We start from the raw sequence: 23,696 nt of genomic DNA, 5'->3' as shown, positions 1-23,696 counted from the left end.
ACCTTCTGGATGCTTTCCTGTGTAACCTACTGTAGGAAACCTGCTATAGCAGGAGGTTGGACTCAATGGTCTCTAGATGCCTCCTTCAATCCCTGCAGTTCTATGATTCTGTGATATCCAGTAATTTTGTTGTATATTCCCCTACAGAAATAATGCAATTTTACAGTAGAGAAAAAAATTATTTGAAGACAAAGACTCTTTTCTTAATCCAACAGAACTGCTGAGACAGAGGAATAAAGTAAGCAGAATGAGGCCAAATATCCTTAAGCTAAATTTGACCTATTTCAACACTAAGATGGAACAGAAGGTAAACTTCTAAAGCTGATAACATTCAAATCCTCTGGCCTTTGGAGAATTCAGCCTGTTCTCCATTTGGAACACAGATTTGTACAGCAAACAGGATAATGTGCAGAACTGTGGGATTAACATCCAAGGCTTGGATTTAAATCAGCCAAGTACTTACTTCAACATTAGATATCCATAAGAAAAATGATATTTTATTATATGTTTTGAAAACCCTCTTTGATTTCAGCAATATTTATTTGGATGCCTGTTATCCCTGACTCCTAGTGTCTCTGTGTTTTAAAACATACCTTTTTCTTTGCCAGCTCAAGCTTGGACTGTCATGTAATGCTTCAACATCAACAGCACCCACATACAGCAATATTGATTAAAGACACAGGCAGGAAATGGATGATGTGGTCTGGCATTCCTGACCTTTCAGCATTGCTGCCCATGCTCATATCATTTTATTTTATTGCACTGTCATTTTCTTCATTAGGAATTCATAATGCTTCATAAGATAATACCACTAGGCTGCCTGAGAGCACCATTCTGTACCAGAAGATGAATGGGAGCAAATTTAAAACGCTCTTTTGAAAGATGTTACAGATTCACTTACCTGTTCTGATTGTATTGAACATTCTGTGTCAGATCAACATTTAGCATAATGAAATCATGTACATGGCAACAGGAGAACGGTTCCTTGATCTCAGCAGTGTTTGTTTTACTGGACCATTTCCTCATCCCAATTAAGGCATAGTGAGTGACATTAGGAGTTGCTTCGATACGCTGCAGAATGTGCTTCAAGGAAACATTCCTTTCGGTCCATGTATAGTCACTACAGCAATTAGAAAATGTGTTGAAATACAGAGAGAATAATAAGAATCAACAGTCCATAGTAGTTACCAGGTAGATGGCTTCAATGATGTATGACTTTACTGCAACTTTTCAACTCTTGTTACAGGGTAGACTCAAAATTTAAGAGTAATTGGTGCTTATGTTGTGGGGACTGATATGTCAGGTCAGAAATTTACCTCAGATCTTCCAAATTATTCACTCAGATTTCCAGACTTTTAAAGTTACCCGGATTTGTACACGTGAATGTCTGTGTTTGCTCAGTGTATGAAAGACTGTTTACAGAACTTGAAATCTGCAGTTCTGGTTTGAACCAGAGTCAAACTATACAGCAAAGGCTGCAGAGCACTTAAATCCTCAGGGACTAAGCATAATAGAAAGCGATTTTTCAAATGGCAAATATTATGCTCTGCTCGCACAGGGTAAAAGTGGAATATGAAACATGTTGTTTTTAAACTGGTATGCAGTGTAAGCTTAAAAGAGATCAGCTGAAAAAGCATGTGGTCTTCTATTTACCTTTTCCTGTCTCCTGAACAATCAACTTCTACTGCATTCCACATAACACAGGAGTCATCTGAAATGACAATGAAAGGCCAAATATCCTGGGGCTTTATACCCAGCTCCTCCTGCCGATTTCGTTCTAGCTCCAAGTTATGATAAGACAGCTCTTTTATCAGGAAGTGTGCCGCACCTGAAACCAAGAATATAATCCATAGGATGAAAAGTAGGGGAGGAAATTGTTTTTAACTTGGAATCCTTTTGAATGGAAAATTTCTGGACTCCAGGGTATGACTCACTCTGAAGACTTCAATGCCCTAACACTCCCCAGAGCCAACATAATGCATCTCTGGCCAAAGTAATGACTGACAGAACCCCACTGGAAAGCATGCAAAATGTAGCCTGATTTCCATGGTAAAGATTTCTTAGTATCTGAAGGGTTGAGTGACTGATCATTTTAACCTAACAGATAGTGCCTCTGCTATCATCTCTTATTGTAAACATCTAGAAATGTGGATTAACATTAACTGAATACCATGGGAGCAATTTCTCTTGACTCTCTATCCTCAGTGCTTGTCACTACCACTGTCTACAAATTGCATCACTAATGCAAGCTGCTGAATATTTCACATATAATATATTAACAGAATCTACCTAAGAGATGTACCTCATTGGTAGGTTCATTAATCTTTACCCATCTCATTTTCCCCCCACACACATCTGAAGCTGTATTAGAGGGCTACATTTCACTGATGAATAGCACCACCTCAACTGCCAAAGTCACATGTCCATGTATTTTTATGTCACACTTACCTACTCCTGCACTGTTGAAAATGCTTGGAAGAACAAGCATAATATGGTTGGGCCAGTACTTCTTATATATGGCCATTTCGTATTCCTTGACAACTAAAACATGCAAATGACTGGCTCCATCCATTGCATGATACAAATTGAAAAGCCCATGTTCGTGACGCCCAGTGGTGGGAGTAAAAGTGGGGCTTTTTATGAAATCTTCACTCTGTAAATAAACAGAGGAGTAAGTTTCTGTATTAAGCTGAATAATGTTTGAAGAACAACCAGGTCCATCAACAGAGTAAATTGGTTTAAGCTCCACTACATTGCTACATTTTAAATCATCTTAGAGTGGTGAATTGGATAGGACTGCTAATTTTGACTGCCCACTATGCATGGACCTTGAGGCTATATCCAGAAAAGGTTCAGATCCATATGACAGAACATGGTAAGAAACGTATTAGTCCAAAACTGTAATGCAAGTCTTCTGACTGGCTATCATCCCATCCTGAATGCATTTAAACTCATTAGGTAATTCCAAGTTTGATAGTATATCTCCATAGTGCCCTGTTTCTACAAACATCCAGGACTATTCCAGTCTGAGGAATTGATTTCAGCCTGATGCCTACCAAGGTTCCTAGGGACCCAAAATGAAAGTATGCCTCTTCACAGCCCTCACAATTACACACTACAATTAAAAATGTCAAAGCACAATATGATGGGTTTAATTCCTGTAAAGTTCTACAAATTTAATTAAAGTATATTGAGATAAATATTTTATAGTAGTTTTATAATCTAGGTTTATATCTCACCGCACTTTTCAAGCTTGTATTAAGGCTGCAGGCACCATTTTAGAGTGGATGAACAGATAAAGAAGAAAAAGGAAATAAACAAAACCACATCTCAGAGGCCAATTGCTGAAACTGTTCTCGCTTTAACACTTTAAACCCATAACCAAAGAACTTTAACCTCAGATAAGAATGTAAATGTGGAAAAAAAAAAAAAAAACAGCCCTGGTAATGAGAAAAAGTAAAAGCTTATTAGCAGCTTGGCAATTTTGTTTCATGTCTCTCTTTCTGGGAGAAAATACAAGCTTAGCATCAGGTCCTTATCATCTCTTGACAGCATGATCAGAAATGTAAAGAATCCTACAATCAATCTTAAAGTAGGTCATGTCTCTCTTCTATATATGGCCACAAATATAATAATTCATCTACCTTATCTGTGACTAGTGGTAGCCTCATGCTTTCCAATTGTCTTCCCGGTTGGCTGAAGACAAAATGATGCTCCTTTGACTTTGGAATGATAAAATGAAGCTGGATCTCTTCTCCCAGCATGGAATAGGAAAAGGCAAATGCATGCAGAGTGGACTCGTAAAGCTGAGGATGGGAAAAAATAGGATTATTCCAGTGGTTAGCATCAAAATTATTTCCTCACCATGATGAATATGTATTCATAACATTACCAAAAACATAACATCCCTCTGAAGCCCCCAGATTATATAAGGAATAGAAACTCTATAGTCCCCAGGTCTGATGTCTAGTCAAGGCAGGCAAACCTCAAGACAAAATAAAACCCATCAATCAGCTCTTTCTTTAATCCATACAAACAACCTGTATGTCAATTTAGCTACAGTGAATAAACACAAAACTGTGTTTGTGTTTTGTCTGCTTCAATTTTTGATCTAAATATTAACGTCTGGAAATCTTTACCTGGTATCTGGGATTGAAACCCATATACTGATGACACTGTTCACAGTGATGGTAGGTGTTGTACGCTGCATATTTGGATAATCTCATTCTAGTTGTTTGACGGTGGGTATACATATCCTCCTGCCTTCTGGTAATGGGTCTGTCTATTAAAAACAGAAACAAAATATATGTAATATATATTCAAGGCCCAAATGTCCCTTGTGACAAATCGTTTCTGTCACTTTAATTAAATTATGGAATGATGGCAAGATTAAATACAGGCAAAACAAAGTATAATTTCATTCTGAGCATTGTAGAGGTAAGTCCATGAACTTGCTGAGGTTGCAGTGTTTCCCTTTGATTGGATTATTATAGGCAATCTTAAAAAGCATTTTCCCCACTATCAGCCCCTAAGTATTGCCATGCATAAGTAGATGTCAGTCAGACTTTGTGCCACATAATATCTGAATCAGTTCCTATGCACTTCACAATTGACCTGTCCAAACACTCTCTCTCTCAAAGTTGGAGAACTTTGACTATAAAGATATTACAAAAGACACTGACAAAAACCTCGCTGAAGTCAAGATAAAACCATTGATCTTCCTTTGTCCATCCTGCCAGTCATCTCATGATAAAAGGCAATTAGGTTTGCCAGTCATTATTTGCGTATGATAGTTCCATGCTAGCTGTTCTCAGTCACTGTCCTGTTCTTTATGGCCCAGGACATGATTTGCAGGAGGGTTGGATCCATAATTGTTTTGTGGACTGAGAGTAGGCTGGATAGGCAATAATTGCTTTGACTTCCTTCTTTTCCTGAAAAAGAAAGGCAATGATATTTGCCTTTTTTCAATCACCAGGAATCTCCAACCATTGTCGTTGCCTTTTAAAGGTGTGACGTTGGTGAGCTCTCTTGGCATGCTTGGATGCATCCCACCCAGTCCTATGTATGTCCAGCTGGCTTATATATGGGACCACAGTAAGATAAGACAGTTTCACCTGGCCGTTTTCATTTATTATTTGCCTGTAAGCTAGATGAGTGTTACAGCCCACAGAGAGACAAACACATCTAGCCTGAAATCCACATGCCCTAATATAAATGCATACTTTAGATAAAGTTTACTTTAGAAGTGCTTATTTCTAATGAAGAATTATTAAAGGAGTCTAGAGGACTAATTTACACCTTAATACTATAGAAATTAAATCTGAGCAGATAAATATCACCGTTTCCAAACCTAAACCAAATAAACTTGTAAAGATCTCTAAGAACATAAAGTACGTAAATAACAGATAAGTCACTTAATTGCTATAAATTGAACAAGTTTACAATAGAAAACATTAAAATACTCACTTTTTATGGGATCAGAGTGTTTTTAATGAAACTATCTCTTTAATATGCCATAAAATATTAATAAGGCTCGTAATCTAGGGTTTCATCCAACAAACTACAAATCTTTTTTCAATTATTATTTAGTCAACTGCAATTCTGATGGTTTTACGCTGTTTAAAAGTCAACACAATTCAGGTGTTAAAACCAAATGAATGCATGTATGTGTAACGTTCTAGATTTTTCAGATTCTAACCTTCACTGTTCACAGTCTGAAGTTTGGAACAAATCAGACTTGCATCTTCATATTTTGGGTCATGGATAGTATAGTCAAATGGGATCTTCTTTAACGTCTCCAAATCTGGCCATGTATCTCGAGGCTGATGGTAGCATTGATCTGATTCTTCTTTTATGCCTACAAAATTATTGAAAAAATAAAAATTAATGGAATTACAATTGCAAATATTCCTTTCATTACTATAGAATGTTTTGCAATGACAAACAAGCCTATAAATGCTCCAGAAGCAAATTATATCTGTGTTTGTTTATATTATTTATAACAAGAACTTACTAATGTTGATTTCTTCCTCATCATAAACATCCACTTCTGTCAGCCTGATCAGCATTCTGGACAAAATACTGAGGAACTGCAGATAGGCACCTGTTTTCCCTATCTGTAAATATACAAATCAGAAAATACAAAACTTTCATTTTCATCTGGAAATTGCAGCTGAAGTGAAACCAAATATTAATATTTAGTTGTTTGCATATCTCTATACTTTCCTATTCCTAACCACAAATTTTATGCTCAAGTGCGTGATGTCTTCATGCTCTTCATGCAGGAATTTACTTTGGAAAATGCATTTTGTATCACAGGTCTAATCATAAGTCAGCAAACTTGAATTTTCTCTTTTGCTAAGTTGGCAGCGAACATTTAAAAATCCATATAAACTCATAAAATGTTCTAAGAACAATCCACGTGATGTAAAACAACAAAAGAATTATTTCAACCCTTTTGTATTTGCACAGTTCATCAGCACACTGAGGGCTGTTGAAGTACCCTGAAGGAAGAAGTGACAAACCTTTACTAGAGAACTTGTCCAAGCCACATCCACTGCCAGAGGACATGGCATACATGATAACGCACTGTTCTACCTCTTTTGCTGACAAGGTATTATTTTACTTCCAGTGTTCTCAAATACTTGTTAAAAGCTTGTTTTAAAATTACTTTGTTTGCTACTTTGAACTTCTGTTTCTACCCCACCAACACAAAACATGTATTTTCTCTTCCTTACACCCAATTGTTTTGTTATCCTTTTGTAGCTTTTTCAGCCACAGCCAGTGTTTTACTCAGTTAATTGCTCAGTGTCTTCTGTATAAAGTTTATTGATCATATGAGGAAATGATGCTGTTACACTTTAAAAGGAAGCAGTACAGAAAGGGTTTCAATGAGAAAAAAAGAGATCTGCAAACCCATTTCATTCTGACAGAATAGAGAGTGAAGTCAACTGATAGATCAGTGGCAGCATGCTCTCCTTCTGCAACTGAACAATTACAAATAGTGCTGGACTTAATACTTCCCATACTTCAAGTAGCTTTTTCGTTTTCTTTCAACACTTGAGTCTCTGAAGATGGAACAAGAGCAAGTAAACATCTGTTTTTGTCAAAGTTCATCCCCGTTACTTTCAGTAAATCAGACTGCACTTGAATGAGTGTTTGGCAAAGGTAGAAAAGGTTTTCCTTTTCCCTGCTGAGGGTAAAATAAGTTTGTAGCCCTTGTGTTAGCACACAACTCCACGTTGTCCAGGGGTAATACAGGAAGAAGTTACTTTCCATTGGAGCATAGACACACGGGCAAGATGTTTCTAGTTCCCAGTCTGAGTTTTCATATAAAATCCATTGAGACTCATGAGAATCTTTCTACAAACCTTGGAACATAGCTCTAAACTTCAATTAAATAGTTGTTTATTGGTAAGCAAGGCAAAACTTCTTTATTCTCCACATTGGTGGCAATTTTGATGCTACTTTGTTTTATTAGAATGTATTTTCTACATTTTTTTCTCATAGCTGAGATTACATTTCTATGCCATTATGAATGCACTCTTTTTACATGCCTGCCACCATCCTTTGATTAAACATTAGGTGGCCTGATAGATTAAGAGCTCCGTAATTTTGAACAAACGAGAGAGAGATTGTCAAAAATACTGAGCTGTCATTCCTAACCTGTTTGAAATGTATTCTTAGAATTGTCAACAGGCTGAAAGCCTTACTTTTCCCCTTCAGAAACCATCTAAAACTTGCTCTATCAAAAATCATTTTTTGTTAGCTCAGGAAACAGGTTTCTACCAATGGTTTTCAACAATACATCTGGGGTCAGCAGAGTAACCCTAAATTGGACTTAGATGAAAGGTAGCAATTGTCTATTAATTCAAATATACAAAGCAGTAGGGTCACAAATTGAAAATGCTGGAAACTACAGGATTAAAAATATTGGTCCCTGACCAGGAAACTAAAACATAAGTACTTTTGATATTCCAGGCATCACATCATACCTAATCTCATTATCTGTCACCTGAAAACTGTACAATATAGTACTGAGCTTTACGAACTGCTAGGTATTAGCAGCACCGTATGGAAAATGCTGGTGGGAGCAGGCAGAAATATCTCATTTTCAGACTGCTTCTCTGCAGGCAGAAAACCCTGATTGAACACTTGACAGCATTCTTACTTTGACTCCCCTTACTCATGTATTTGCCTGCATTTTCTGCTGAAGAAATAAGTTGGTGAAATACAGAACTCTTTTCTCAGTTCACGTAGAGAGCAAAAGATAATAGAAAAAATGACTTCTACTTAACAATCAATGTTTGCTCCAGAAGGGAAGAAACTTGAAAATCTGCATTTATAGTACACTTAAATGTGCCTTTAAACTCAATGATATAATTCTATGGTTCTAATATTGTTTTTTATGTACCATTGCTTGACCAGATGAAAATGCATGGAGTGTCTTTGTTTGCTTGAAAGTCTTTTCACACAGTTGCCAGATCTCTCCAAAGAGTTCTTGTCTCATATGTTAACACCCTTCTTTTGGATCAGTTTTCTGGGGCATCCGCAAAGAGATGCTGCAAGCAGGATAAGTCACCAGGGGGTCATACCTTGTCAAATAATTGAAGTATTACTCTAATTTGTCTCTGGGTATCTGAATTTGAAAGACAGAAGACTGATGAATTCGAATTTGAAGGAGGACATCACAGAAGACTAAGTTGCAAAAATCTCATATTTTGAGAAAACTTCCAATAATTGAGGAATGTGGATCCTTTAAAGATTTAGCATTTTGGTTTCTATTTTCATCCTAAATGCAAGGCATGATTTTGTGAGATACTAAGAACGTGCTTACTCTGCAGGTCTTCATTCATGAAGACTGAAGATTACAAGAGCAAGAAGACAGAACATGAATTTAAATTCTTCCCACAGAAAATTCCTGAGGACAAAGGTTCATCTTTTGTGTCAAAGTCCCACGGTGCCTATGGGAGTTGAGGCTGTTAAAAGATTTTGATTGCTGAATTGTATTTTCCATAGATATCTATAATAAACTGAAAACAAACTAAGAACTGGAGACTGAGAGAATCCAGTCAGAAAAATTAGATGCGTGTCTTCATGCTTATGCATAAAAAGGTCATCCAAAGGTGCTGTTGTAGCAGGTCTAAGAGAAATGACTTTTCATTTTTAACTTGTTCCAGTCATTAGACATGAGGAACACTAGAAGGACTTTATTATTCTCGCGTGTTTCTAGAAAGTACCACCTGATAACAATCTTTGCATTTGGAGTAATATGGCAAAAGGGGAAATAATTCCATAAGGCTTTTATACTTTAATTTCCAAGGGAGATAGTTCTTCACATACCACAGCAGTGGTTTTCAGACTGTGGTCTGCGAACCAGTGTTGATTCATAGAAAATATTCAGATGGTCCACAGACAGTTGGTCAAGTGGTGCTGAGTCTTCTTGTTTCCACTTGCTATGTTCTGCTAAAAGACAGCTAACAAAAGATATATTAAAAATTTCCCTAGTACCTTTATTACAAAAGAAGAATGGCATTTAAGCCCACTGTAGTAAAATTTTAGTAAAAGGAGAAGAGACCCAAACAGTATGGGCAGCACTTTTATTTCTCAGGAAATGTCTTAAGATGATTTTCATTCCCCTAGAGAACTTCTAGGATCAGGAATGTGCAGTCACTTACAGACTACAAGCAACTTCCCTACCTATGGAAAGTCTGGTTCTAGCTCTACAATATTCAGGTAAAAAAACAACAGAAGAAAAACATTTCAGTGAGTTTACAATTCCTGATAGGCATTTTGTTCAGTGTTGTACATTTCTACTCATAGCTATGATACTCATTCATACTCACTAAGCAATGTCTTAGCTGCATGATCCAATGCAACACTAGGAAATAACCCACACTGGGGATATAAAACGATAGAATCATATAGAAAAGGCCTCTAAGATTATCTAGTTCAACCATCCACTTACCAGTGATACTGCCCACTAAACCACATCTACCATTTCCTTAAACACCTCCAGGGACAGTGATTCAACCACCACCTTGGGCAGCCCATTTCAGTGCCCGACCTCTCTTTCTGAGAAGAAATTCTTCCTAATATCCAACCTGAACTTCCCTGGCATAACTTGAGGCCATTCCCTCAAGTCCTGTAACTGGTTAAGTGAGAAAAGAGCTTGACTCCCACCTCACCACAACCTCCATTCAGGGAGCTGTAGAAACCAATAAGGTCTCCTCTGAGCCTCCTCCTCTCCAGACTGAACAATCACAATTCCTTCAGCCACTTCTCATTAAACTTGTGCAGAGCCCTCAACAGATTTGTTGCCCTTCTCAGGACACACTGCAGGGCATTTATGTCCTTCTCATGGCAAGAGGCCCAAAACTGAATGCAATACTTGAGATGAGGCCTCCTCAGAGCTCCGTACACAGGGATTACTTTCCTGCTCCTGCTGACTGCACTATTTCTGATACAAGACAGGATGCCATTGGCCTTTTTAGCACTGCTGACTCATGTTTGGCCTAGCACTGACCAGCAATTCCATATCCTTTTCCTCTGTGCAGCTTTCCAGTCACTCTGATCCAAGCCTGTAGCGTTGTCTGGTGTTGCGACAAAAATGCAGGGCCCAATAGATTGTCTTATTGAATTTCATCCCATTGGCCTCAGACCATCAATCCAACCTGTCCAGATCCCTCAGAATGGCCTTCCTACACTTCCCCACATCTTGGAATTGTCTGCTAACTTACAGGGGATGCACTAAATGCCATCATCCAGATCATTAGTATTTAAACAAGACAGGCCCAAATTCTGACCCTTGGGGACGAGTAGCTAGCTAGATTTAACTCCATTCATCACCACTTTCTAGTCTCAGCCTTCCATCCAGTTCTTCATCCAGCAAAGAGTGTACCTGATTAAGACATGGGCTGCCAGCTTCTTCAGATAACTGCAGAGAGGATGGAATTTCATAAAGAAAGTGACATTAAAGGTGAGATTCACTGCTCTACAGAGGGCCCCGCAAGAGCCCTGTTCCATAGTTGAAAAAGGGTTCCATTTGATAGTTAAAGGTGGTGAATATCATATACCGTGGTAGGGAGCTAATGAATAAACAAGCTGCTTGTCTCGATATAATTAGCTAAATGTCACATCATGTGTTAAACAACAAATCCTTCTGATGGATATGTAGTGTGCTCTCAGAGGTCTCTGAATGACTATTCTGAGAAACACAGGTTTACATCTGAGACCCTAAACCGTATGTTTTACAATCAAATGAATACTAAAGCAGTATTTACATATCAGTAAATCTGAATATTTAGGGTGTCTTTGGGAGCTGTGATATGTATACAGACAAAATTCTACAAGAAAATTGTCACAGCTTATGTTTTTCTTAGACATGGATGTCAACAACCTGCCCAAACATGGGCAATTTATATCAAAGGAATTGAGAGTATCATATAACTTCTAATCAGAGAACATTTTGGAATTCTTTGCACATTACAGTAACACTTGAAGGAAGTTTCAATATGAAAAGCCCAGTTATGCTCTGTATTATGGAAAATTATTTGATAAATAGCAATATATAGTTTCCTTCTTCAGTCGATAAGCAGAAATAGATGGATCATACAGCAAGTAACGGCAGGTAACTATCTTTAGATGAATTTTTTGTTGATGCTAAAACAGGAAACATGAGTCTTTGCTTTCATTTGATTTATCCTTTCTGACTTCTGATGTTCCTGTGATATAAATGTGCTCATAGGCATTTGTACTCATTGCTTGGTACTTCAGCTGAACCCTAGAGGCGCAGTATCAGACTAAGTATGTAACATGCGTACTGAACTAGGAGATGACTTATTCAGAGAACTTAAAGGACAAACAAGGGACTTTAGAGGACAATACCCATTTTCATGCATGTTTTAAAATAATTTACAAACCCTTGGCTGGTATTCACCTTGTAAATAAATCTCTGTTAATGTTGAACATGCAAGAAGTCCTGTGCTATTTACAACAGCTTCTATATTTCTGTCTGTCATGTGGAGGAAACAGAAAGTACCTCAATTGCAAACTTCCAGCTATCTTTAGATTGATCCTGGGAAAGTGGTTTTGATCTTTGATCTTTATTTAAAATGTAAATGCTTATTCATCTTTGACAAACAGAAATGATCCATGAAATCTATCTCCTGAGCAAGCTCAGGCAGATTTTTAAAAGCATTTTAATGGAAAAAGACTGACAGAAAATGAATACTGCTCCAGATTCATTGCCTTTGAACTCAAACTAACAGTAAAGAATGAAAGATCATTTTATTAGGAGGAAGTTGGGAAATAAAGAAATAAAATATAAGCAGCTTACTCTCCATTTAAAAAGTGTTTCGAGTACGAATAATAACGAATACTCTATTTTTGTAGTTTATGATAAAACTGAATAACATAAATGGATGATAATACCTTGGTCTTATTACACACCTGTGGTGGCCCGCTCAGCAGCAGCCTCCTTGGGTGAAAGGTGTCCATTCTGCCCTCGTTTCTATTATTGTAGTCCATATGGATTGGCTTGGGCACTGTCCATTGGCGGTAGTATAGAGACTGCTCCGTGCAAGTCATCATCTTACTCATAAGAGGACGAAAAGAACTTGCCCACATCACAGAGTGGTAAGGCAGGAGGGAAGATGATTTGGGAAGTCCACTGCTGTCCGTAGAGGTAATAAGGTCATAAACCAGTTTGGGCAGGAAAACTATGGGAGGCTGTTTTGATGATTTAGTCATGGAGCATTGAGAGGTCTGTAAGATGAAGGAGTTATGAGTAGGTGCAGAGGAGGAAGAAGAGGAAGAGAAAGGTGAGGAGGTTGAGGAGGTGATGGAAATTTGGGCACTTTTTATGTTTTGTTTTGTATCAAGTTGTTCACTTCCTGATGATAAGTGTTTGCTGGTTGCTGTTTGTGCCCCCTTGTCTACCGTCTGCTTCTGCCTTTCATGGTTATTTGTGGTTTCTTCAGTGCTGTTACTCAGGACTTGGTGGGGGGATTTTGCTCTGTCTCCTGCTGTTACTAAAGGAGGAGATGGCTCACTGCAGAATGCTGTAACTAAAAGAAAAATTGTATTTCAATATAATATAATATTTCAATATAAGTGCAATAATCCCAGCTAGTCAATGACATGGTGGAACACAGAAAAAAGGCTTAGATACAGTACCTGCTGAATAATGCAACCCCACCCCTGTTCCTGCTATCTTTCAGCTTACTCATACAGAAAGTCTTAATGGGATTAGTTGGGAGTATTTGTCTCAACACAGCAAGTGCTTTTCCAAGAACTTATGTTCATAGGAAAGGTGTGATCGACCTGTCCTTTCCTCATCCATTCCCTTTTTGAGTCAGAAGTTCATCAGATACCTTAATCGCTCCAGACCACTATAAAATTCTGTAAACGTTTGTTTAAAAGGGTGAAAGTCAATTAGTACTTGTGGGCTCCTATCCCATAAAACTACAGAAATGTCCACACAGAAACAGTCCTAAGCTCTGAGTCAGCTCTGGTTCCACACTCATGTTTGTGATTCTGGAACACCTAGCCTGACATAATATAACCCAGCTCTCAAGACATTGGTGCTATGAACCCATCTACACAGCCTTTGGTCAGCTCAGAAACTGAGCTCATCAAGACTGGCTTTGACCATCACATAGACACAGCTCACAGCTCTTTGCTAATTATCTGAAAAATTGTGTACTTTTATTTATATATTTGAACTATATGGTTTCTTGAGAGTTTAAGGCTTTGTTTTAAGTGGCTCTGAACATCTTTAATCTCAATAACTTCCAAAAAGGAGATGCAAAGACTGTGCAGCCCTCGGAGCAGTCTGAAAGCTGGCTCAGGAATCAGTCCCCTATTGTCAACAAGAACGTCTGTCTGAAGCTAGACACAGAAAAAAGCAGCTTTACATTCCTATTGAATAGAAAATTATGTTTTCTCAAACAAACAAACAAAAAATAGCAACAAACAAATTTTGAACTAATAAGACAGTCTGTAGTTTCTCTTGGTCTCAAGAAATGGCAAGAGATCCTAGTTGCAGATGTTAATCTAAAGCGGCCACCAAACGATGTTTGCAACGAAGAACTGAGCAGCAGTATGAATGATTTCAAGAAACCACTGTAACATCCTGCAGAATATCAGTATCCCAGAGCACAAGGAAAAAAGCAGGGGAAAAAAAGAGGCAAATTCAGGCCACACAGCCACATGCAGGCCATAGGGATCCTGCAGAATTGAAGAACAAACTCTAAAGAAGAAAAGACGTTTTTTAATATTCAAGTGGTTAAAAATCTTACAAAAAATGTCTTCAAATCTTGTCTTTTTCTTTCCTGTAGAGAAGAAACCATGGCTAAATATGCATGTCAGCATGGTGAAAACTACAAGCAGGTCAAAAAGAAGGTATTGTGACTGAAATGAAGCAATAGGATTTGAAGCTGCAGGACACTTCAGCTGACTTCAAGCTTCTCAATGGAATGCTGGCCAAGATCCCCTGGCGCGCTGCCCTCAAAGATAAGGATGTTGAGGAGAGCTGGCTACTGTTCAAGGATGCCCTCCTGGCAGCACAAGAGGTCTCCATTCCCCTGAATAAGAAAGTGGGCAGGAGAGGTAGAAAACCGGCATGGCTCAGCAAGGACCTGCTAAGAGAACTGAGGGTGAAGAAAGGGGTGTACAAGCTCTGGAAACAAGGCTGTGTCACCCGGGAAGAATACAGGGATGCCGTCCGAACTTGCAGACGTGGGATCAGGAAAGCCAAGGCGCAGGCAGAACTGAACTTGGCGAGGGACGTGAAAAACAATAAGAAAACTTTCTACAGGTACATTGGCCAGAAGAGACAGGCCAAAATGGGCGTACCTACTCTGGTAAATTTAAAAGGAGAAATGGCTTCAACAGATGAAGAGAAAGCTGAGGTGCTGAATGAGTTCTTCACCTCGGTCTTCACTGGTGGCCAGGATTCTAGTCTTTTTCACGTCCCTAAGTCTTGCACCCCCATACCTCCATGTGGGGACCAAGGAGGTAAATCCCTCCCCACTGTAAGGGTAGAGCAAGTCCGAGAGTGCCTCCTTAGACTGAATGAGTATAAGTCTATGGGGCCAGATGGCGTGCATCCCAGGGTCCTGAAGGAGCTGGCTGAGGTGGTTGCTGAGCCGCTCTCCATCATATTTGAGAAGTCATGGCTGTCAGGTGAGGTCCCGGATGATTGGAGGAAGGGTCACGTCACTCCCATTTACAAGAAGGGGAGCAGGGAGGACCCAGGGAACTACAGGCCGGTGAGTCTCACCTCCGTGCCTGGGAAGATTATGGAACAGATCCTCCTGGACAACATGCTTGATCACATAAAGAACGAGCATGTGATCCGAGACAGCCAGCATGGCTTCACCAGGGGAAGGTCATGCTTAACTAATCTTGTGGCCTTCTATGATGGAGTGACGGCGTTGGTGGACGAAGGGAAGGCGACCGATGTCATTTACCTGGACCTGAGCAAGGCCTTTGACATGGTCCCCCATCACATCCTCATCTCCAAATTGGAGGGAGGTGGATTTGATGGGTGGACAACTAGATGGATAAGCAATTGGTTGAAAGGCCGCAGACAGAGGGTGGTGGTCAATGGCTCTATGTCCAGGTGGAGGCCGGTAACGAGCGGTGTCCCTCAAGGGTCTGTCTTGGGACCGGTGCTCTTTAACATCTTTATTAATGACATCGATGAGGGAATGGAGTGCACCCTCAGCAAGTTTGCTGATGACACCAAGCTGAGTGGTGCAGTCGATACGGTGGAGGGAACGGATGCCATTCAGAGGGACCTTGACAGGCTGGAAAGCTGGGCTCGGGTGAACCTAATGAGGTTCAACACGGCAAAGTGCAAGGTTTTGCACTTGGGCCGGAAGAACCCCAGGCACCTGTACAGCCTGGGAGGAGTTGTCCTTGAGAGCAGCTTGGCAGAAAAAGACCTAGGGGTCCTGATAGATGAGAAACTTAACATGAGCCAGCAGTGCGCTCTGGCAGCCCGGAAAGCAAATGGGATCCTGGGCTCCATCAGGAGAGGGGTGGTCAGCAGGGATAGGGAGGTGATCGTCCCTCTCTACTCTGCTCTTGTGAGGCCCCATCTGGAGTACTGTGTCCAGGTGTGGAGCCCTCAGTACAAAAAAGATATGGAGATTTTGGAAAGGGTCCAGAGGAGGGCCACAAAGATGATCAGGGGGCTGGAGCACCTCCCCTATGAGGACAGGCTCAGGGAGTTGGGTTTGTTCAGCTTGGAGAAGAGAAGGTTGCGGGGTGACCTCATTGCAGCCTTTCAGTACCTGAAGGGAACTTACTCCCAGGAAGGGAGTAAACTCTTCGAAAGGGCTGATAACAGCAGGACACGGGGAAATGGTTTTAAGTTGAAGGAGGGAAGATTTAGGTTGGATGTTAGGGGAAAGTTCTTTACTAGAAGAGTGGTTAGGCCCTGGAACAGGCTGCCCAGTGAGGTTGTGGATGCCCCGTCCTTGGAGGTGTTCAAGGCCAGGTTGGACGGGGCCCTGGGCAACCTGATCTAGTAAATGTGTATGTTTGGTGGCCCTGCTGGGCAGGGGGGTTGGAGCTACATGATCCTTGAGGTCCCTTCCAACCCGGGTAATTCTGTGATTCTGTGATTCTGTGTGATTCTGTGACACTGCAACACCTACATAACAGTTTGTCTTCTGAACTTTCAGTCAACTCTCCCCCTAATATTATCTGCATTGAAAAACATGCAAATAAACATTGCCACATGCATCAATATGTAGATTAAAAAGGAAACAAAGATTTAAGAAAAAAGATCCACCTCCAAAGTAGCTTCCAAACAGTGCAGACTTAATGAGTGAACATTCCAGAGCAAAACAAAAAAGAGAAAAACACAAGACTGAGAATTCTTTTCTTCCTATGGATTTCCTAAGGATTATTTAAAACTGTTAAATTGCCATAGCTTCAATGAACACTCAGTACTAACAGAGGATTCAAACCTAAGTGTCACACGTTAAAGGAGTGCCTGTTTTAGGTACCCTGTCCTTATAGCTTAATAGAGATAAACTTAAGGACTTACTGGAAGCTTTTGAAGAGAGAGATGAAGATGCAGAGTCATGGGAATGAGATCTTTCTCTTTTCATAGGACTTCTCTTTTCTGAAGTAGAACCTGTTTCATGAATAGTAGTAGAGGAAACCAAAAACAAAGCATAATTAAAATAATACTGTAAGAAGCAATGGCTTTACTGTTGTTATAAAGAAGAGCACACAAGTTTGGATGGGACCCTGGGCATTCAGGTCTGGTGTGTGGCAAACCTGCCCATGGCAGGGGGTTGGAACTGGTTGGTCTTTAAGGTTCCTTCCGATCTAAGCCACAAGTCTATGGTTTGTCTGGATTGTGTCCTCCTTCTGATACTGCATTCAATGTGTTCCTACCGTGCAGCATTGGATCAACATATAATATAATCCAATTATGCTGAACTGCAGTAAACTTACAAAATAAATTCTGCTGACAGGAGCTGACTGGTCACAACCGTGTTTTACCTTTCATACTCATCCAGTGTCAGTGAAACCAATTGACAAAGAGCGCTATTTTGTCGGTGTGTTATGAACTACCTCCTACCCATTACTTAACTGATTTGTGGACAAATTATATCTCAGCTTTTGATGATGACAGTCCCTCAGAGGAATTTGCCTGAGGTTCCTAACTTAGGCTTGTGTGCCAAAATGTTTTTTTTTTCCATGCAGTTTACCAATAATAAGCATAGGCAAAAAGCACTGCACTAAGCCTATCATCTTAGCTAATGTTCTAAATTGGACTCCACAGGAGCATACCATACTTCAGAGACCAGGAGAGCAGCCTTATAACTCAGATGACTAACCTCAGTTCAACTTTGCCTCAAATTACACCAACTTACTTCGGCTAAATGGACAGAAATACTCATCACACCTAAGGCAGGCCACTCAAGAAATATCCTCACCAACTCTACCATTTCAGTGAGTCCAAAGACAGACAATACACAGGAAAACTTGAAACCTGTTCCTAATTTTCTACTATTTCACATTTTTTCTAATATATCACGTGCATTTTTCCAATACAACTCAATCTCTTTACACCTCTTACTGTCAGTGGTAGCAGTACCTTCTGTTGCTATTTCTTCATCTTCGTTATCTGTGCTGCTTAGTTTCTCTGGATCACTTTCTAACACATCATTCACAACTGCTTTCTCGGTGTGAATTTCTGAGCTCACAAAGTATGCTGCCAAACCAAGCTCTTGCTCCAAGGTCGTCCTTACTAAAGAAGATGAATTTATTAAACGTAGGTCACAGTATCTCAGCGATCTGAAGAGAAACAGATGACATAATATGAAAACTCACTGTACTCTATTTCTTTTCCAGACACAGCCAAAGGGGAATACTTTTTTTTACAATCTGCTTAAGCTATGTATGAGATAGAAGCTGGTAGATCTTTGGTGTTTAACAAGTTTTCCATTATGGTGCATACAGTTTTATTATTCTTAATCCAGTTAAGCAGTTTAATCAGGTGCATTGAACGTTAGCATCAACACAGGAAAAAAAGTTATCATTTTGGATTCAACTGAATCCAAATGGTGCTATTTTAGTGGTACAAGGGCATCTTGTTTGCCTTCCAGCTTCAACTCCAGAAGGCACAGACCTCTCCACATATACTGCTGGATATACAGCAGTATCCTGCAGATATCTCAGCTAACTTGATGTATCCAAAGTAGCTATCGATATTTCTTTTTTTACATACCCTTATAGCATGACAACTCATAATATTTTTAAGGTGCTCGTATCTTGCTATAAGCAGGAGATTGTTACTAACAATGTTTTTTTTTTATTTATTTGTAATATAAAAATTAAAAAATAAAAATAAAATGGAAAAGAATCATCTTGACACTGAAATGTTTTCTTTCCAGCAAGTACCTAAACAGTTAATTTTTAGCCATTCAATAAGCAATGGACAAAAAAACGCCCACTGAGAAAACACCAGACCTACTTACCGTGGTAATGACTCCCCTTGTGGATCCATACCACTGAATATTAATATACAGGGTAAACCTTCCAGTTCCAAGTAGGTCTGTGGCCTCCAATCTACATCTTCAATTTTCTGCCAGACCTGCACAAGAGTGACTATTGAATATACTGATATGGCACAAATGAACATACATTATATCATCCATTTTTTAAATTGACTTATACATTGGGTGGATGTTCCACCAAAGTAAGCTACATGGCAGAGCCAATTTCAACACAGGTAGACTGCACAGTTCCTGAAGAGTTATAGGTAGCAGTCTGCCTGATGTAAACCTAAGGAGATCAGGACAGTATGTTCTGGCCTGAAAAGTCTCCCTGTCTCCCAGCAGCATAGCGCTAGTGCCAAGGCATGCATGGGTACAGTGGATATGGTACATCAGGCAATAAAGACAAGTAGGAGCTTCTTGGGAGAGAAGGGGTTGCTTCTTGTGGTACATAAATTACAGGTGTTTGAGTTCAAGAAGGGAAATGAGCAAGGAATGAGGCTGTTTCACCTTAGAGGAATAGAAGGAAGCTGGAAGTATTGAAACTTTGAACATGCACATTACACTGTCCTCAATACCCCCTGAAGTCTCCTACTCTCCACAAAAGTTGTCAATTTTCCAAATAATATAATGAGAAATTTGATAACTAGTTCTGTCATTTGAGTGTTTAGCATCAGGTTATACTGCATTACTCGCACCATCCAATACTTTCTGCTGTGAAACTGACCTACAGATAAGGAATACACAGCAGGAACAATAGTATGACAGTAGCACTTCTGCCATTTGTACACTTACTACCACTATTGTGCAAGTCTGGGAAGACAAATAGGATGTGATTTAGAATACTGATTTTTCCGAAAAAGTTATTCATGACACAGTACAGTGAGAATTAATGGATATCAAATGACTGTCTAACATATCAAATTAAGCACAGAACAGTGTAATATACATTTTTACTTTAGCAAACGGATGGCAATGTTATGAAGAGTAAGGAAATATCAGAGCCTTTTGTTACACAGATGACTCGAGATTCTGGACCTACAGGGTATAAATGAATCTTTGAAATAACACATGGTCCAGAAAGAATTGAGTCTGGGGCTGTGAATTATAGACCCACAGCCAGCATCACCAGTTTGGTGCCTTTATGCCATCTGCTGGTGAGAAGAATAATATAAATCTTCACTGCAGAAAATCTGTGCAACAATGACTTTGTGAGAAAATTGTGACAGCTCTGTGTGTCTGTTTTCCCTATAGCTATACATAAAAGCAGTGCAGCTGTTTGGAAGGGATGTTGCAGGAAGCCAAGCTCTAGCTCTATTGGTTACTATTCAGCTGAGTAACCATTGGTAGGACAGTAAAGGAATCACAGAACTCCTTGCAGTAGTTTTGAGGTTTTTTTTCTAGTAAGAACCACACTTCAACTTAGGACCAGTCTCCCCATCTACCCATCTAACAAAGCTTCCCATTATATGTCATTCTTCAAATTACCTTTAGTTGCTCCACAAAGTGCTTCCCTATAGTGATTCCAGAATTAGGATTTCCCAAGATTATTTCAAAGTTATCTTCAAGGGCTAGTCTTTCCCTCACATTATACAGACGTTCATATGCCACTGCAGCCAGTGGGGTACATGGAATTCTCAACACTACCATGAGGCCATGACCACTAGGACACTGTCTTGAAGAGTTTATTAGGTTTTGGGTGATTTCCAGAGTTTCAACTGAGGTGTAATTCTTCATCTGAGAAAGACCACACACTGCCATCATAGCTGCAGAGTAGTGCTGTATGAGGACAAAAGTCCTTATCACTGCACTGTGTAATCTGGGAAACCTGAAATAAAGGGTGAATTAAATAGTGAAGTATTAAAGTAAAAAAGCTAATGTTCTCCAAAATATAGTAAACTCAGGACTTTCTGCAGTAAAGAACCCTTCACGTTTACTGTCCAGAATTAGAGTTTGATAGTCCTTGCAATAACACATCATTTCACAATCAGAACCAAAGTCGTCTCTCTATTGCTCAATAAGGATTTAATAAGCAAGTAGTTCAGCAATGTTACATCACTTCAAGTTATCAATACTTTGCTGCTGTTAGAAAACTTATCTGCTAATGAACTCAGCAATATCATAAATCAAAACGCATGCACTTATCAATGCGAACTGTACTCTTCCTGACATTAGCATTAGGGTTATTTCTATTGAATTCTTACTAACACTGTGAATCAACTCGCTCTTTTTTTCCAAGAGGACTGACTATCTAGGCAGTATTCAATGAGCACTCCAAGTTCCCAAACCAAGGTATACCCTGTCTTATTGTCCACTCTATGAGAGGGAGAGAAGTGGAAATGTAACAGCTTCCTTTGCTCTGGTTTTCACAAAAATAAAACCCAGGTGCACAGTACAAAGAGGAACGATGGCCTGCTCAGAGAAGTGTCTGGTGCGTGTGATCAGAGCTACACGTCACCCTGTAGCAAATGCCAGTAGCAAAGTGTGGACAAGCTCATTCTCTCAGCAATAGATTTGCAAGACTCTACTCATCCTGTCTTAAACTTCTTACAGATTTCAATGATTTCATTCACAGTTGCATGCCTTCACATAGTATGTCATTACTCTTTTGCAGTGGCTCCATAATTGCTGTTGATATATTTCCAAGCTGGGATGATCCTCTAAAATTTTTACCACTGATTTAAGTACACAAAATATAGTGATATACCTCCTTCCCTTTGTGGTCTTTTTATCTGAACTGATTAGATTACAGGCCAAATATATATATATATATATATATAAAATAATGAGGATAAGATAAGGACAAATGAAATAATTTGTGAAACAAAAAAACCAAACATCCAACAATCAGATTTCTAGCTAGTAACTCAAGACATTGAAATATGCTCTTCATATTTCCTTAATTAAACTAAGGATTGTACCATACCTCTTTCCTAAAGCCATGACCATTGCTTCAAAAGAGCTGTCATACCGAAGCAGTGGGATACTATGCCCAGAGAGGGTGGATTCAATAAATTCTGACAGTCCAAAGTATTTCTTGTTTTCATGATATAAATCTACACCCTAAGAGGAATGAAGCAATACAATTTTGAAGGTAAAAATCTATCAATTATTAATTTATAATTGATTGATCATCGGTATCTATAGTCACATTCTATTACAAGCATACATATATTCAGGCACATAATAATATACAGAGAGAAAGAAAAAAAAGTTGATTTTTGGAGAGAAAAGAATACCCCATTTTTCTCTGTTTCTCTCCTCTCTCCCTGTATAAATATACAGACAGAAAATCTATGTAGGTAAAAATATGTGAAGAAAATTCATATATCTATTTATATTCATGCAGTAATGAACTAGAAACAGATTTTCAGATGATTTCTAGCTGTGTAGCTCAAAGGTTTATTGAAGTTTCTAGAGTTATAGGAGATATAAAAGGTATAAAATAAAATGAGCAAGAAATGACAGGAGAAGCAAAGGGAAAGAACTTGACATAAACTGACATAAGGGATACCATGCAAACTTCACTCAGCCTACACAAAAATGATCAGGCCTCCAGAGTTTCACCAAGTATATAAATGTAAAATAACTCATGAAAAGCTCACAAAATCACCTCAAAGCATCCATCTTACATTGCTGTATGAAGAAGGCCAGTGGATCTCATTGTAAGGGCTGATGTGAGTGTGCTGTGTCTGCAGCGCATAGGGGAAGGAAGTCACGTGGAGTGTCACAATGTTGGGTGCCTCTTTCACCTCCCTGCAGTTCAACAGTCTATCCACAAGTCCTGTAGACAGTTCTGTCTGAGGATAAAGGCTATGCATAGCACTGCAAAACAGAAACCCCAAACCCTCCAGTTTAACGCATCATTCAAAATTCATTTGGGTTAAAATCCCCCCACATTTACCTGCAGGGACTAAGTTACAAGCTTCAGCACGGCAAGTTGCTGTCATCAACAAAGAGAGGCAGGAAACTGCAGGAAATCTTTGTGCCTACCCATGACCTCTCAGCCTTCAGAAACGCTTGTATCTCTGCTGTGGCTATGTGGGCAATCCAAGGCAATTAAATTCCTATTATAGACACTTCATTTAACTGACATCAGTGAGGGGATATGAATCCTCCTGTACAGAATAATCTCTTCAATATTTGTCCCTTACATATCTTTATTAAATAAAAGGAAAAAATATCAGAGCTAAGTAGCTGTATAGGTACATTCCTGCCACTCAGGGATGTAACGTGAATAAATGCTGTAAAGGTTGTTATAATTCATGTAAGTGTCTAAGATTTAGAGAAGTTGAACTGGAAACCCTCACATGTGCAAAAATAAAGGTTTGCTGAAAGCTACAAGTTCTTAACCAGCGTGAAAGCCAAAACCTTGTCCTTTCATTTGCAAGCAAAATTCAACTGTTTTTGGTTTCAGAAACACAACACCATCATGATACCAAAGATAGAAGGAATATGGTGGTGTTTCTGGACTGCAGTATATTCTCCCATTTCTCCAGTGCCCCAGGGGCTGGAAAGCAAAAGCAACTAATTTTCTGCAGACTGCTGAAAAGCCAAGGAAACAGTGCTCTGTGAGGGAAGAAATGAGCTGAGCAGGGGAACTAACGGGGTTCGTAGTCAATGTGAGACATGATTCTCAACAGAAAAAAAACCAAACAACTATGGTAGTGG

General features: G+C 39.3%; 1 protein-coding gene across 6 annotated transcripts in view; it reads right to left on the bottom strand.

The window, feature by feature from the left end:
* GREB1 (growth regulating estrogen receptor binding 1) overlaps positions 1-23,696 on the bottom strand; it is a 72,713-nt gene that overhangs the window by 5,713 nt on the left and 43,304 nt on the right. For all 6 annotated transcript variants that reach the window (XR_014944244.1, XM_015859463.3, XM_015859465.3 and 3 more), the window contains 14 exons: positions 22,658-22,850; positions 21,952-22,088; positions 20,514-20,853; positions 19,008-19,123; positions 18,125-18,324; positions 17,063-17,152; positions 12,451-13,067; positions 6,014-6,116; positions 5,699-5,857; positions 4,140-4,282; positions 3,645-3,806; positions 2,449-2,653; positions 1,654-1,828; positions 902-1,120 (listed from right to left, as the gene is read on the bottom strand). Coding sequence is in view for 5 of the 6 variants with exons in the window: in XM_015859463.3 (XP_015714949.2) it covers positions 902-1,120; positions 1,654-1,828; positions 2,449-2,653; positions 3,645-3,806; positions 4,140-4,282; positions 5,699-5,857; positions 6,014-6,116; positions 12,451-13,067; positions 17,063-17,152; positions 18,125-18,324; positions 19,008-19,123; positions 20,514-20,853; positions 21,952-22,088; positions 22,658-22,850 (2,859 nt within the window). In the remaining variant the exon portion in view is untranslated. The remainder of the gene's footprint in view (positions 1-901; positions 1,121-1,653; positions 1,829-2,448; positions 2,654-3,644; positions 3,807-4,139; positions 4,283-5,698; positions 5,858-6,013; positions 6,117-12,450; positions 13,068-17,062; positions 17,153-18,124; positions 18,325-19,007; positions 19,124-20,513; positions 20,854-21,951; positions 22,089-22,657; positions 22,851-23,696) is intronic.

Source organism: Coturnix japonica, chromosome 3 (genome assembly GCF_054131305.1).
Source record: "Coturnix japonica strain WE chromosome 3, WE-NBRP24, whole genome shotgun sequence".
NCBI lineage: Eukaryota > Metazoa > Chordata > Aves > Galliformes > Phasianidae > Coturnix > Coturnix japonica.
This window is presented reverse-complemented; position numbering and strand designations above follow the sequence as displayed.